The sequence below is a fragment of the Emys orbicularis genome, chromosome 8 (genome assembly GCF_028017835.1).
Source record: "Emys orbicularis isolate rEmyOrb1 chromosome 8, rEmyOrb1.hap1, whole genome shotgun sequence".
Classification (NCBI taxonomy): Eukaryota; Metazoa; Chordata; order Testudines; family Emydidae; genus Emys; species Emys orbicularis.
Window position 1 is genome coordinate 67,486,975 of NC_088690.1, and position 14,720 is coordinate 67,501,694.

Consider the following 14,720-nt stretch of genomic DNA (forward strand, 5'->3'; position numbering starts at 1 on the left):
CCCTGTCTGAGTATTATGACCCTGTGTGGCGCTGCCGTTCCCCTTCCAGAACCTCCCCGACCTCATCTGTCATTGAACCCAGAGTTTGTAACCTGTCCTCATCACAGATGTGCTGCGTAGCTATGCCTCAGATAGCGAGTGTCCCTCTCAGACAGCAGAAGCAGATCACAGACTCACGTAGGAGCGATGGGCAGATCCCCTGTCAGAGCCGCATTCATCTGGAAGGTGCTTCACAAAACACAACACTTCCTCTGTGTAAGAGAAACACCCTCCGCGCACACACCCTCACTGCCACCACCTTTCTTTGCGCTCCGTGGGGCTGTTTGTCCTGTGGGATCTGGCTCTTTCTGGGAGGCCCAGTGTCAGTCTTAAAAGAACATTTGAGGAACAGGAGTCATCCCCATGGAAATCACTTCACTTCTTTCTCAGGGCCACCTTCTTAGCCTTGGCTTTGGGTTTGGTTTTAGCCTTGCTCCCTCCTGTCTTGCTTTCCGGGGGGCTCTTGTCCACCTTCTGGGGTTTGGCAGCAGTGACCTTTGTGGGTTTTTTCTCTTCCTTTTTTTGTCCCTACTGCAGCCATCACTTTCTTAGGACTATTCCTGGACATGGGCATGGTGGCCTTTCTGGGGATCCCGGCAGCTCTAGCCAGCTTCTTGGTGGCTATTTTCCTGCTCAGAGCCACTGGCTGGTTCTTGTGCCTTGTCCTGGGGCCCAGCTACTGCTGGCTGACTGTGAAGGAGCCAAGGTGCTGGTGATCTCTGCTAACTCCTGAGCCCCAACTGGATGTGGTTCTTGTTCTTCTGCACAGCATCACTCGTGGAGATCAAGGCCCTGCAAATGTACATTCATATTCTATCATTGTTTGAACAAGGAGGAGTCCTGTGGCACCTTAAAGACTAACACATTGATTTGGGCATAAGCTTTCATGGGCTGGAACCCACTTCATCAGATTTGTTAGTCTTTAAGGTGCCACAGGACTCCTCGTTGTTTTTGCTGAAACAGACTAACACGGCTCCCCCTCTGAAACGTATCTTTGTTTAATCGATGAAAGCAAACTAGAGCCTCAGAGGACCGGAACTGATTTTAGACGATGGACAGGTTTGTTCAGCGTTTGTACATTTCAACAGGGAAAATGTTGAATGATTAAATTCATTTCACATCCCCATTCAGTGGAACTCCTGAACATACAGGAGATGGATATGAAAATATATTTCAATTAAAAAAGAACACATTTAAGAGAGCTCCTAGATTTGAATCAGCAACCACTTTATCTGTTGTCAAATGCGCTACCACGGGGCTCTATGAGGCGGTAGAGTATTAGAGCCAGTGATCTTGAAGAGTGTGAAGGAGACACTTATTTCAAAGAGCTTCTCTTACATTCCCAGACATGGGTGGTTTTAAAAATGGGGTTTCATTACATTTTTTATCTGCATGTAAACACCACAGCTTGCACAATCCCCACAACTGCTCAGTCTCACCAGAGCACAAGTTTGGAGGGCCAACACCCAGCTACCCAGCTCTGCTTCCTTTAACCTCTTCAGCATTTCTCCAATGCCTTAAAGCCACAGGGCACATCATGTAACTCGAACCCCTTAATCTCTATATCAGTCATGACTGAATTCCCAAAGAATTCCCTTCTGGCCAGAAGCAGAGAGCTCCTGGGAGTGTCGGCCACACCCCTGTGCCCTGGAGCAGAGGGGCTCTGGCAGGGGCAGGGCCCATAGTGCACAGTCACTTTGTTCTAGTTTGCACACTTGCTGGGTCTGCGGGAGAATTCTTGTCTCCCATACAGCAGGCCTGGGCTTAATTCATGGCCAGTGCAGACCTGAGCTTTATGCTTAGATGTAGAAATTGCAGAATTTAAGCTTGAAAGACAGGCCAGTTCCCTCCCCTGTCCCCATAGCATTTCACATCTTTACAGCCAAACTCGAGGACTTTCTGAGTGATCTATCCTAGTTCAACTGTACGGTGCTTGGGTCCATGTAGGATTCACTGGGTAAAATTCTCTGGACTGTTATGGCAGGTCAAGTAGGGAGAGGGAGGGGCCCACTGGAGGCACTTAGCCCCCTGCCTGGCAGTGCTTTTAAAAGGAAGGCAGAGAACGGGCACCCCCTGCCACTGGAGAATGTGGCCATTGATCCCACTGCCTTGCGCATGCGAAGCGAGCGCTCAACCTCTTGAGCTAATTCCACTGGACAGAAGCAGCTATCCTCAGCTCCCCCTCATTCCAGAGGCCACAACCACCCTGCGGCTGCCCACGGCTCCTTTCCGAAAGGGCCACTTGTCAGGCTGGTTTCTGTGGGCCGGTTAGCTCAGCTGGTGAGAGCGTGGTGCTAATAACACCCTAGGACGGCAGGTTTGTAGAAATTTTGGTGGTGACAAGAACCTGACCCTCCAAATTCCCCCCCCACACCTTCCTAAGGCTTTGGGTTTGGGTGAGGGTCTGGGGTGCAGGCTCTGGGCTGGGGCAGGGGATTGGGGTGCAGGAGGGGTGCAGGGTGTAGGCTCTGGGAGGGAGTTTCGGTGGGGGAGGGAGTCTGGGGTGCAGGCTCTGGGAGGGAGTTTGGGAGCAGGCTCTAGGCTGGGCAGGGGATTGGGGTGCAGGAGGGGTGAGGGGTACTGGCTCTGGGAGGGAGTTTGGGTGCTGGATGCAGGCTCTGGGCTGGGACAGGGGGAGGAGGAGGGGGTGAGGGGTGCAGGCTCTGGGAGGGAGTTTGGGGGCTAGAAGGGGTGGGTGTGCAGGAGGGAATTTGGGGACAGGAGGGTGTGTGTGGGGAGGGGTGTGTGTGTGCAGGCTCTGGAAGGGGGTGGGGGGTTCGGTGCTTGCCTGGGGCACCCCTCTGGCAGCGGTTCCTAGGCGGGGCGGGCCAGGAGGTCTCCATGCGCTCCTGTCCCCTTCGCCCCTACAGCGTCCCATTGGCCGCAGGGGCGTTCGGGGCAGGGGCAGCGTGCGGAGACACAGCCCCGCCCCCCCCCCCAGCCACAGGTATGTGTCGGCAGACACGTGGAGCGAGCGTGCAGGAAGCCGCTCAGGCCTGTTGTACAGCCGGTGGTGGCAGTGGGGCCATTTTCAATCGCCCGGGGGCAGCAGGTGGGGCTGGGGGATGCGCAGGGGTGGCAGGCGGGGCCAGGGGAGAGACCCGGCTCCAAACTTTGCTGGAGCCAGGCCCCTGAGCCAGGAATATTCCTGGTGCCCAGCACCACGGGCCCATATAACTCGCCACCTATGGCTTAGGGCCTGGGGCGTTTGGAGCTGACAGACCAAAGGTCTCTTCCCCTCCCCTGAGGGATGTCTCTAGTAACTGGGTCTGGCGGCTGCAGCCCGTGGGTTTGTTCCAAGGGGAAGTCAGACTGAAGCATGACAAGGACAATGTGGCCTCACCCAATAGGCCCCTGGAAGAGGACGGGGCGTCTGCTCCCCGACTTGTGATGGCACTGGGCAAACCCCACCCCCTTTCTGGGACTCCAACAAGGATCTGCTCAGGCAATCGCTGGGTGTGTCCTGCCCGGCTCCCCTCTCAGACACTCCTGGGCCAGCCAGGGAGACAGAGACAGGAGCGAGGTCTCCAGAGACAAAACCCTGCAGTAACTCAGCCCCCCGGGGAGTCTTTTCATGCCATGGAGCAGTGGATGGCCCATTAGCAAGGCTCCAAGCCAGGCCCTTGAAAGCCGTCCTCTCCCACTGGATGGACAAGGAAGTCTAGAAGCTGAAAATAAGGAGCAGGATCTTGGCCAGTCTCCAGGATGCAGCTTTCCATATTAACCAAACAGCCGGTGCACACAGGTCCAGAAGCTGGCGATTTCTCCTGTGGCTGCTAGATGGCCCAGTTTGGGGCACCCCACGACAGAAAGGATGGCCTGCCCTGCTCAAAGGCCATCAGGACTCAGTGGCCAGGAGGGGCGCTTGGGGACAGGAGCTCTCTGTTGCTGCAGGAGAAGGAGCCCCACAGCCTGTTAAACTCCCTAAGCTGTCAGGCAAGCTGAAGTTGTCGAAAGGGGAGAGCTTTAGCCGCAAGCTCAGCCAATTAGCACTGAGACTCTGAGGGGTGGGAAACTGATATTTCCCCCAGATGGCCCAGGGATGGCTCAGGTCACCTGTGGGGATCACTCTCCGAGCAGCCTTCCTGCCCCATCTCTTTGGGAGGGCTTCCCACAACGCAACGAGGGCTAGAGAGCAGTGGAGGGAGGGAAGCAGGGAAAAGGGAACCCAAAAATGACGAACCCCAATGTCCCCCGTAATTCTGAGGGACAATGGCCTAAGGTGTGCGGGGGAAATTCTCACACCTTAACCTAGTGTTTTCCATGCCTTGAATTTGGCCAGCACCAGGTGGGTCAGGCTGCCTAGGTACCAAACCTCTCTGGGGCTCTTACCTGCTCCACAGGGATGTCTGTCTTCTCGCTAAATTAGCAGTGGGAAAGGGGAAAACTCCAGAGAGGCTCCTCCTCGCGCTCACAGACATGACCCAGAATTATCTCTCAGGCCTCGAGGGGGGACCTTGAGGAGGAGACTCCCTGCAGCAAAGCCATTGCCCCCACCCTGCAGCCTCTTTTACCTGCCCGTTGTCATAGACTCTCTGTGAGATCACCGCCTCCCAACCTCCTTTGACCAATCAGCTGAGGTCCTGCAAAAGGCTATTGTGATGTCACTGCCCTGGCCAGCCCCTTTGCATGTTTGAGCTGCTCCCGCTGTGTCACACCCCCACCCCCAATCACTCAGTGTTAGTGCTGGGATCAAGCAGGCGACACATGGAAACATCAGCGGCTGCTCAATGTGCCACACACAGCTTTGCAGAGATTTGGAGACGTTAAGGCAAGACGAGACCTTTGGATCATCCAATCATGGAATCACAGGACTGGAAGGGAGCTCAAGAGACCATCGAGTCCAGTCGCCTGCACTCAAGGCAAGACTAAGTACTATATAGATCACCTCTGACAGGTGTTTGTCTAACGTGCTCTTAAAAATCTCCAATGATGGAGATTCCACAACCTCCCTAGGCAATTTATTCCAGTGCTTAACCACCCTGACAATTAGGAAGTTTTTCCTAATGTCCAACCTAAACCTCCCTTGCTGCAATTTAAGCCCATTGCTTCTTGTGCTACCTCAGAGGTTAAGGAGAAAATTTTTTCTCCCTCCTCCTTGTAACAATGTTTTAGGTACTTGAAAACTGTTCTCATGTCCCCTCTCAGTCTGCTCTTCTCCAGACTAAACAAACCCAGTTCTTTCAATCTTCCCTCATAGGTCATGTTTTCTAGACCTTTAATCATTTTTGTTGCTCTTCTCTGGACTTTCTCCAATTTGTCCGCATCTTTCCAGAAATGTGGTGCCCAAAACTGTACACAATAATCCAGTTGAGGCCTAATCAGCGTGGAGTAGAGTGGAAGAATTACTTCTCGTGTCTTGATTTCAACACTCCTACTAATACATCCCAGAATGATGTTGGCTTTTTTGCAACAGGTTACATTGTTGACTCTTATTTAGCTTGTGGTCCACTATGACCCTTGGATCCTTTTCCACAGTACTCCTTCCTAGGCAGTCATTTCCCATTCTGTATGTGTGCAACTGATTGTTCCTTCCTAAGTGGAGTACTTTGCATTTGTCCTTATTGAATTTCATCCTATTTACCTCAGACCATTTCTCCAGTTTGTCCAGATCATTTTGAATGTTCATCCTATCCTCCAAAGCACTTGCAACCCCTTCCAGCTTGGTATCATCTGCAAACTTTGTAACGGTACTCTCTATGCCACGATCTAAATCACTGATGAAGATATTGAACAGAACCGGACCCAGAACTGGTCCCTGTGGGACCCCACTCGTTATGCCCTTCCGGCCTGACTGTGAACCACTGATAACTACTCTCTGGGAACAGTTTTCCAACCAGTTATGCACCCACCTTATAGTAGCTCCATCTAGGTTGTATTTCCCTAGTTTGTTAATGAGAAGGTCACGTGAGACTGTATCAAAAGCCTTACTAAAGTCTAGATATAGCATATCTACCGCTTCCCCCCATCCACAAGGTTTGTTACCCAGTCAAAGAAAGCTACCAGGGGTTGGTTTGACACCATTTGTCCTTGATAAATCCATGCTGGCTATTGCTTATCACCTTATTATCTTTGAGATGTTTTCAGATGGCTTCCTTAATTATTTGCTCCATTCTCTCTCCTGGTACAGAAGTTAAGCTGGCTGGTCTGTAATTGCCTGGCTTGTCCTTATTTCCCTTTTCATAGATGGGAACTACATTTGCCCTTTTCCAGACTTCTGGAATCTCTCCCATCTTCCATGACTTTTCAAAGATAATAACTAAAGTAAAACTAGCCCATTGGGTGTGTGAGCAGGTAAATCGCCTCCCTCGCCCAGCAGCGCCCCCAGGGCAATGACCCAATGCCTCCCCCCCACCACAGGGACAGAGGCTGAAAGTCCATCTGATGGCAGGTCAGGGGCTGGCGTGGAATGTGCTGGGATCTCGGCCTGGGCCCTAGTGAGGTAGGTGACCCCGTCACATACAACCACACCCAGCAAGGCCTGCTCTGATTTTCTCCCTGTTTGTGAGTCCCAGCAGAGAGACCAGGGACTCATTGGTCCACAGAGAATGGGCTCCTCTACCCCAGCTGGGGGCTGCAAGCCAATGGCCAAGGGCAGCGGGTGAGGGGAGCTTGCACTAGCGCTCCTGCAGGGTCCATGGTGTGGGATAAACAGAGAACTCCAGTGTCCAGGGCTCTCCGGCCACGTGTCCATTCCACTGCAGGAGGGGATCTGGGACCAGAGCGAGGGGGCCTGGGGCAGGAGTCTGGAAAGCAGACGTCTGGGAGAAGGAGGGAATTCAGCTGTGGTGGGGAAGCTGTGCTGAGCAGAGATGCTGCTGCAGATGCAGCTAGTTCCCTGGGTGCGATGTTGCAGCACTTTAACTACATGGTTAATACAGAGGTTGCAGCTCAGCTGAGTAAAGTGCTGCACCCGTTTTAATGGTGTTAGGGGCTTTGCCAGGGTATAAGACTGAGGTGCAGCTTCATCCTGGCCACACCCCTCTACCCCTGCTCCATCCCCTCCTCCTCCAGCCTGTCCATGCCCCCCCTCCCCCCGGAACACTCCTTGGGCCTGCAGCTGCTGGGGGAAGGCACAAGTGGCACCTCTGTTGGAGGAATTTCCCAGGGTGGGGGAGGGCTTTACACCTTCCCTACAGCCCCTTTGGCCCACGCTAGCCAGCATGGGAGCCAGAGCACAGTGGTGGGCTGGGTCCAGACTTCAAGAATGTCTCTTGATGTAGGGTCCAAACCTGGGATACTGCCTTGAAGTGCGTAGGGGCTGGTTCTCTGAGGGGCTGGACCCCTGCACTGCCCACGGACTCCAGATGGAGTTGGAACAAGGTCCCTGCAGCCCTGTAGTTCAAAGAGATAAACGGAGGTACCCAAAATTAGGCCATTGTTGTACATTTAGGCCTTACCGCCTTGCCCATTAACAACAGTAGGTGGGCTAAGGCTCATTGTCAGTCACTGTTTATACTTGATCACGGCTGACCTGGTCTTGGTCGTAAGCAGAGGCCTGGCAGTGAAAGGTCCTGATTCTATCCCCAGCACCCAGAGACAGATGGTCCCTCAGGGATGTAACAACCCTGGGGGATATTTTCACTCATGATCTTTCCCATGGGCTGGGGAATTCCACAGTCTCATTCCCAGGGCTGAGAACCTCAGGGTTAAGTTTCACAAAGTGTAAATAACTGAAATGTGACCCCTGCATTGCACACTGTGCTGTGCTGCCCTGGGCAGATGTGGCTTTAAGCTGGTGTCCAAGCCCCTTCCCACTCTCAAGAAGGACTGGGCCAAAAGAGCTGATTTTCAGTGGCACTCACACTGCCCGGGTCCTGGCCACCGGTCCGGGGAGCTCTGCGATTTATTTTAAATGAAGCATCTTAAACATTTTAAAAACCTTATTTACTTTACATACAACAATAGTTTAGTTATATATTATAAACTTATAGAAAGAGACCTTCTAAAAACGTTAAAATGTATGACTGGCACGTGAAACCTTAAATTAGAGTGAATAAATGAAGACTCGGCACACCACTCCTGAAAGGTTGCTGACCCCTGACATAGGGGTTACAGTGGATGAGAAGCTGGATATGAGTCAGCAGTGTGCCCTTGTTGCCATGAAGGCTAATGGCATATTGGGTTGCATTAGTAGGCGCACTGCCAGCAGATTCAGGGAGTGATTATTCCCCTCTATTCGGCACTGGTGAGGCCACACTTGGAGTATTGCATCCAGTTTTGGGCCCCACACTACAGAATGTATATGGACAAATTGGAGAGTCCAGGGGAAGGAAACAAAAATGTTGGGGGGGGGGCTGGAGCACATGACCTATGAGGAGAGGCTGAGGGAACTGGGCTTATTTAGTCTGCAGAAGAGAAGAGTGAGGGGGGATTGGATAGCAGCCTTCAACTACCTGAAGGGGGGTTGCAAAGAGGATGGAGCTCGGCTGTTCTCAGTGGTGGCAGATGACAGAACAAGGAGCAATGGTCTCAAGTTGCAGTGGGGGAGGTCTAGGTTGGATATTAGGAAACACTATTTCACTTGGAGGGTGGTGAAGCACTGGAATGGGTTCCCTAGGGAGGTGGTGGAATCTCCTTCCTTAGAGGTTTTCAAGGTCAGGCTTGACAAAGCCCTGGCTGGGTTGATTTCGTTGGGGTTGGTCCTGCTTTGAGCAGGGGGTTGGACTAGATACCTCCTGAGGTCCCTTCCAACCCTGATCTTCTATGATCCTAAATCAGTCTCCTGAGGGTTGGAAAAGAAAGTGTCAGACGTGGGAGTGGGCAGGAAATTCCCACTGAGCCTCAAAGCACAGAGTGACCTGTCCAATCTTATAGCCCTGGTTCCAGCTATTGAGAAAATTGCTTCTGGGCTTTTTCTAGGCTAGTTCAGATCATTTGTAGATGTGTCGTTTGGGTTATTTTTTTCCCCTCTCTCTCTCTCTCTTTTAATATAGTGATGCTAAAACTTTTGTAACTAATACAGCCAAATAATGAGATGAATAGTGAAGCAGGTTTAGCTACTTCATAAGAAAATGGGTAAATTTATTTCCCTGATTTTGAGTCTTAAAAGATTTTCTGAGATTTCAATTTTTGAATGTGCAAGTGTTTTATTGCCCATCCTGAATTGGGGGTTCTCTCTCCTGGTGAAGGCTGTTTGGTCACATACTTTGATATTAGCTTAGTTTGACAGGATGTAGCTCAGATTTATTGAGGACTTCACGAGACAAACGATCATTTGCCTGAAGAGCCTTTTTAAAATTGTATTTCACTTCAACCGTTGTCTAACCCTGTGTCATGAGATTGTTTGAACAATGGCAATTCTCGATCTCTCTCTCAGCAGAAACACTGAGCGTGCGAGCTAGATTCTCACGCCGAGAGGCAGAGGCTGAGACAGGGAATGAAGTTGCTGCCTGATGCCTGCAGAGCTGTGAGATCCGGTCAGGAGTGGGGGAAGGGCTGGGAGACGGCCGGGTTTGCTCTTCAGAGCCAGACAGCTGAGGCTGAGCACTGTGAGCTCCCTGCATCAGAGCCAGAGACGAGACCTGGCCTAGGAGTGTCATGTGATCACTCCCTGAGCTCGAAAGGGGCAGGAATGACCCCCAAGAAGAATGATGGGGGGAGGGGCAGCGTCTCCTGACTGCTGTGATGACAAGGTTGGGCACAGGCAAGTGAGCCAGGGATGTCAACAGAGGCCACAGAGAGATAAGGAGCCCTAAAGCCCGGCTCATCACCTCTCCCCCCCACATCCACCTCACTGTCCTGTGTGGGGATGAGAGAGGCTCTCTCTGCCTCACTCAACCCACATTGTATCCTTTCAGCCTGAGCGCTTTGGGTTTCCTGCTCGCGGAGTGTCTGCTCTGACTGAACAGTCATTGTTCCTGTTGCTAGCAGGATTCTTGTTAACACAGTAGCAGCCAGAGGCTGCAGGGCCGTCCCGAGCTATTTTGGTGCCCTACAGGGGGGCTGTGTGGGGCCCCACCCCAGGCCTCCATGGGGAACAGGGGCTGGCCACTTTCTGTGGGAAGTGGAGTGACCCGGCCCCAGCCTGCTCTGCTCCCCTGGCTCCCAAGCTTGGGGGACGGGGGGAACCGCCCCCCCCCACCCCAGCACTCGCCGGCGGTGCGGCTGGGAGTCGGGCAGCGGAGCAGGCTGGGGCCGGGTCGCTCTACTTATGGGTGAGGGCAGGTCCGACCGCTTCTGGAGTCCTCAGGGGCGTGGGGGCGGAGCAGGGGCTGGTGCCCCACACAGCTGCGCACTTTGCGTATGGGTAAGGACGGCCCTGAGAGGCTGCACCCAAGACTGAGGCTCTATTGCGCTCAGTGTCGTATTAGACACACACATCGTGAGAGGCAGCTCCTAGGGGAAGGAGCTTCAAGTCTAACTGTACAAAGCAGACGCAAGGAGGAGTGTGTGGGTGTCGGGAGCGTCTCCGTGATTAAGGCTGTGCTTGTAAACCAAGTTTTCAACTTCCAATATATGTGAAAAAACAACAACAGATTTTTCTTCCTCCAAATAACAGCACTTACACCTACAGTACAGGACAAGTAGCCCGAGTTCCCTGTAAGCTGCACAGCCACGCAGCCACCCAGCAGCCTCCTTAGCGCCGCATGGGCCCTCAGACAACCCACCCGGGGGCCTGCCCTGGCCAGGGGAGAGTCACCCTTCCCTGAGCCCCAATCTATCCCGGCCTCCAACCTGCGCGAACCCAGCTGAGGCTGAGCTGCCCTTGCCCAGGCCGGAACCCAGCCCTGGCCTTGCCGGGGAGAGGCGCCTATCCTGTGGGCCCGGCCCTGCAGCTGATACGGGGGGGAAGGGAGGCGCCCCCACCAAGCCTAGGTGCTGCTGCGGGGAGAGACAGCTGGGAAGAGGCCTCTCTCCCGGCCGGAGCACCCGCCTGCACCACTGGAATTCCCCACCCAGGCCTGGGACACTCATCTCCAGCTCTAATGAGTTGGATACAGGATCAAATTGATCCTAAGTGCAGAGACTCTCTGGGAGTGGGGGGCGGAGGGGGGGCAAAATACAGGTGGATAAACTCCACTGTGCCTCACACACAGGCCAGCGCTGCTGGAGTCAGCAGATATAGTGACGGTGATGGGGAAGGAGGGAATCCCTCCGACTCGCCCCATTGCCTTCCGGCCTCGCAGAGGCTGAAATGATCCATCTGTCCCACTCCTGCTCCTCCTTGTTACATGGAAATGTATTTTAAATAAGGAAAATGGTAAAAAACTAAATACCTGCTGCCCAGCACCACCTGGACCAGCGTGAGCAAAACTGGGAAGGAGACATTTTGTCAGCAAAGGGGGGACTTGGTGACTAACAATCGCTCTGCTACTGCGGTGACAATATAAACGTGATGCTCAGGGATTGTCCAGACCAGGAAAATGGGTGTCCATTAGGACAGGCCAAAGGGGAAGATGCCAGTTAACCCCAACCCCTGTGCCCGGGCTATGTCAGCACTGCAAAGAGAGCGGTGTGTTTACATCAGGATAGCTACCTCCAGCACGCCGACGCCCAGGGAAATCCTAGAGCAGAAGACAAACCCCATGTCCATTTTCACTCAGTGAGGCGACTTGTGGTCACCCCAACTTCCCCCACCTGGGGCTGATGGAAACTCCTTGCTGGAAGGACACACACTCCCATGACTCACAGGAGAAAGGAGTTGGGGGAAAGGAGCATGGGACTCACCCCAGAGAAGGGCGACCTGTAAAAGGCACAAGTGGGCAACACACGAGGGGTCTGAGAGAACAGAGGGACACAAATGGTGCAAACAAACCACAAGGTCACTATGTGGGAATTAGCAAATGTGTTTTAAAAAAAAGTCTTTTCTCTGCCCTACACAATGTTTCTACGCTGCATCGCTGTCCTGTGAACACCCTGATGTCTTGTAAGGGGTGGGCCCCAGGTGAAACTTTTCCCGCACTCACAGCATCTATAAGGTCTCTCTCCCATGTGAATTCTCTGATGTACAATGAGGTCCGAGCTCACACTGAAGCCCTTCCCGCACTCACAGCACTGATAGGGTCTGTCTCCTGTATGCCTTGCCTGATGTGTAATTAGGGTTGATTTCTGACAGAACAGTTTCCCACACTCACAGCACTCATAGGGGTGCTCTCCCATGTGGATCCTCTGATGTGTATTGAGGGCTGTCTTGACACTGAATTTTTCCCCGCATTCATGGCACTCATAGGGTCTCACTCCAGTGTGGATCCTCTGATGTGTAATAAGAGCTGAACTCTGTGTGAACGTTTTTCCACACTCAGAGCACTGATGAGGTATCTTTCCCTTGTGGATATTCTGATGTCCAATAAGGTCTGAGTTGACAGTGAAGCTTTTCCCGCACTCACAGCATTCGTAGGGTTTCTCTCCTGTGTGGATCCTCTGATGGTTACTAAGGGTAGAGCTCAGAGGGAAGGTTTTCTCGCACTCACTGCATTCATGGGGTCTCTCTCCTGTGTGGATTCTCTGATGTTTTAAAAGGGCTGAGTGGTTAGTGAAATGTTTTCCACACTCAGTGCATGTGTTTTTTCTCTCTCCTGTGGGTATTCTCGGCTGGGCTGTGGTTTCCAGGAGGTCCTGGTGAGTTCCCTGACAATTAATGGAGTTACCCACTTTCTCCGCTGGCTGGTTTCTCTGCTCCCTCTCAGCCTGTGCTGACTCTCACAGGCTTTGCCCTGCACACGATGCCGGGACACATTCCCTCTGGAGCTGTGCGATAATCCCCCATGTGGTGCCACTTGCTCAGAATCTTCCTGCTGAGGATTCTGCTTCTTCTCCTCACTCACCATCCTAGCACCTGCTGGGACAGAGAGAGAAACCTCAGACACAGGGATGGAAAGGGGAAAACAAACCAAAATTAGAGCTGGAGAGACAGAAAAGAAACCTAGTAGCTGGATTCTCCACAACTCTTCCCCATAGGGGAGAGAGGAGGGGAACAATTCTGCCTCCACATCCCCTTAGGGAGGGAGCTCTGCCAGGTGTCAGTCAGGATGCGCAGGAAGCCATGAGCGACAGCTGCCCTGAGGATACACGGCCTCCTGGGGATACTCCTGAACCCCGAGAGCTCACAAGGCTTTTAGGGACTCCCAGCTGTTTCCTTCGGGCACTGAGAGCTTTGAGTTGGTTTAATGATCCCTCACCTGCGCAGGCACCTCTGGGGATCTCTCCTTCTTCACAGCCCTGGAGATCTGGAACCCACGGCTCCTCCCCTCGTTCCAGCTGGGAGATCACATCAGGTTTGGAAACTGGACACCCTGCTCAGGGGAAAGAAAACAAGGGAGATCAGGGAATTCATGGGACGTTTCGATTACTTTAACCCAGCCCATTTTACAGCAGGGAAAGGCTGGGGGCAGCTCCCCAGGTGCAGGAGACTCTGCGTATGAGGGATTTAACTCTCCCCATCTCTGCTGGGAACACACACAGCCAGACACTGCTCAGCAAAGGGGCTCCTAAAACACAGAGACAGAAACTCCACGTTCCAGGAAGTTAAGACCCCAGCCAGAGGGGAAGTTACCCTGGACCTGCTTCTTCATCCCAGAGAGAAACCCCGAGAGAATGGGGGAGTTGTAGGAGAGCTGGGACCATTGAGCACGGGCTGGTGGGATTCAGCGCAGTGAGGAATAGGAGGGATGGGGGTGTCACCGAATGTCGTATCTCAGGGCTTGTCTACACTTGAGACACCATGACTGGACTGCTGTAGTGGGTCAGTGTAGATACTCAGCAACGGGAAGGTTCTGCTGTCGGGGTAGGTCATCCACCTCCCCCAGAGGCAACAGCTAGTCCACAGAAGCATCATTTTCTGCATAAAAACCAACTATTCTAACTACCCTAAATTCCACAGGTGCATTCAGATGGTCTTGAAATGTGCTGGTTTCTATGGTCATTCATGGACGGGTTACTGGTCCCAGTATGGGGTGACTGGTTAAAGATGTTCCTGAGATTCAACCCCACCACCCTAGGCAGCTTTTGACAAAATCATCTTGGTCTTGAAATGTTTTTTGCACACAGCTGGGGCTGAAACTGTGGTTCTAATTGTCCCTGGACTGATCACAGTCACTTGGCGTTGAGCTCTGTTAATACAGGACACCCCTGTCTTCTGCAGGAAACCAGCTCTGAAAGCCAATAGCTGCGGAATCTGGAATCTCAGAGCAGCACAAGCCAAACTGAGCAGTCGCTGACATGGAAATGCACACGTGCTGCCAGACTACGTCCCTATGAACTGCGCGAGGGTTGCCAGCAATCTGCTGGCCCAGGGAAAGGTTTGCTCAAGGGGATGGGCTGTGGCCACTGAACCTGAACGACACCCATGAACTGGAGCCTGAGCCCGAGTTCCGATAGCTTTCACACTACGTGTGTTGTGCATTTTTCTTGCATTCGGCAGAAGTTCCTCTTGGAAGCTTTGCCCTTTTATACCAAAATGTTTGTGTTAAGATTAATAGTTTAAAGTTCTCTGAACTAAAAAAACCACTTTCTTGCCCAGTCTTGCCCAGGCTTTTTGCTAGCCTAGCTCTGTGTGATGGGGGTGTGAAAAATCACACCGCTGACCAACACAGCTATGCTGGGAAAAGCTCTAGGGTAGACATACAGCTATGAAGAACGACTAAGAAGAACATGCCACCGTTTGTGTTGTGTTCCACGGATCGGAATACCAGCATTTTCCTGCATGTGTGTCAGCTGTGGATGACTGGGAGCAGCTTGGC

The 14,720-nt window shown here is 52.7% G+C and overlaps 1 protein-coding gene across 1 annotated transcript in view; it reads right to left on the reverse strand.

Annotated features, from left to right (window-relative positions):
* LOC135882901 (zinc finger protein 250-like) overlaps nt 1-13,553 on the reverse strand; it is a 256,811-nt gene extending 243,258 nt beyond the window's left edge. Inside the window, exons 1-4 of the mRNA XM_065409933.1 lie at nt 13,535-13,553; nt 13,161-13,274; nt 12,702-12,817; nt 12,206-12,669 (exon numbers count right to left, since the gene is read on the reverse strand). Of these exons, the coding sequence (XP_065266005.1) occupies nt 12,206-12,669; nt 12,702-12,817; nt 13,161-13,274; nt 13,535-13,553 (713 nt within the window). The remainder of the gene's footprint in view (nt 1-12,205; nt 12,670-12,701; nt 12,818-13,160; nt 13,275-13,534) is intronic.
* Between the last annotated feature and the right edge of the window lie 1,167 nt (nt 13,554-14,720).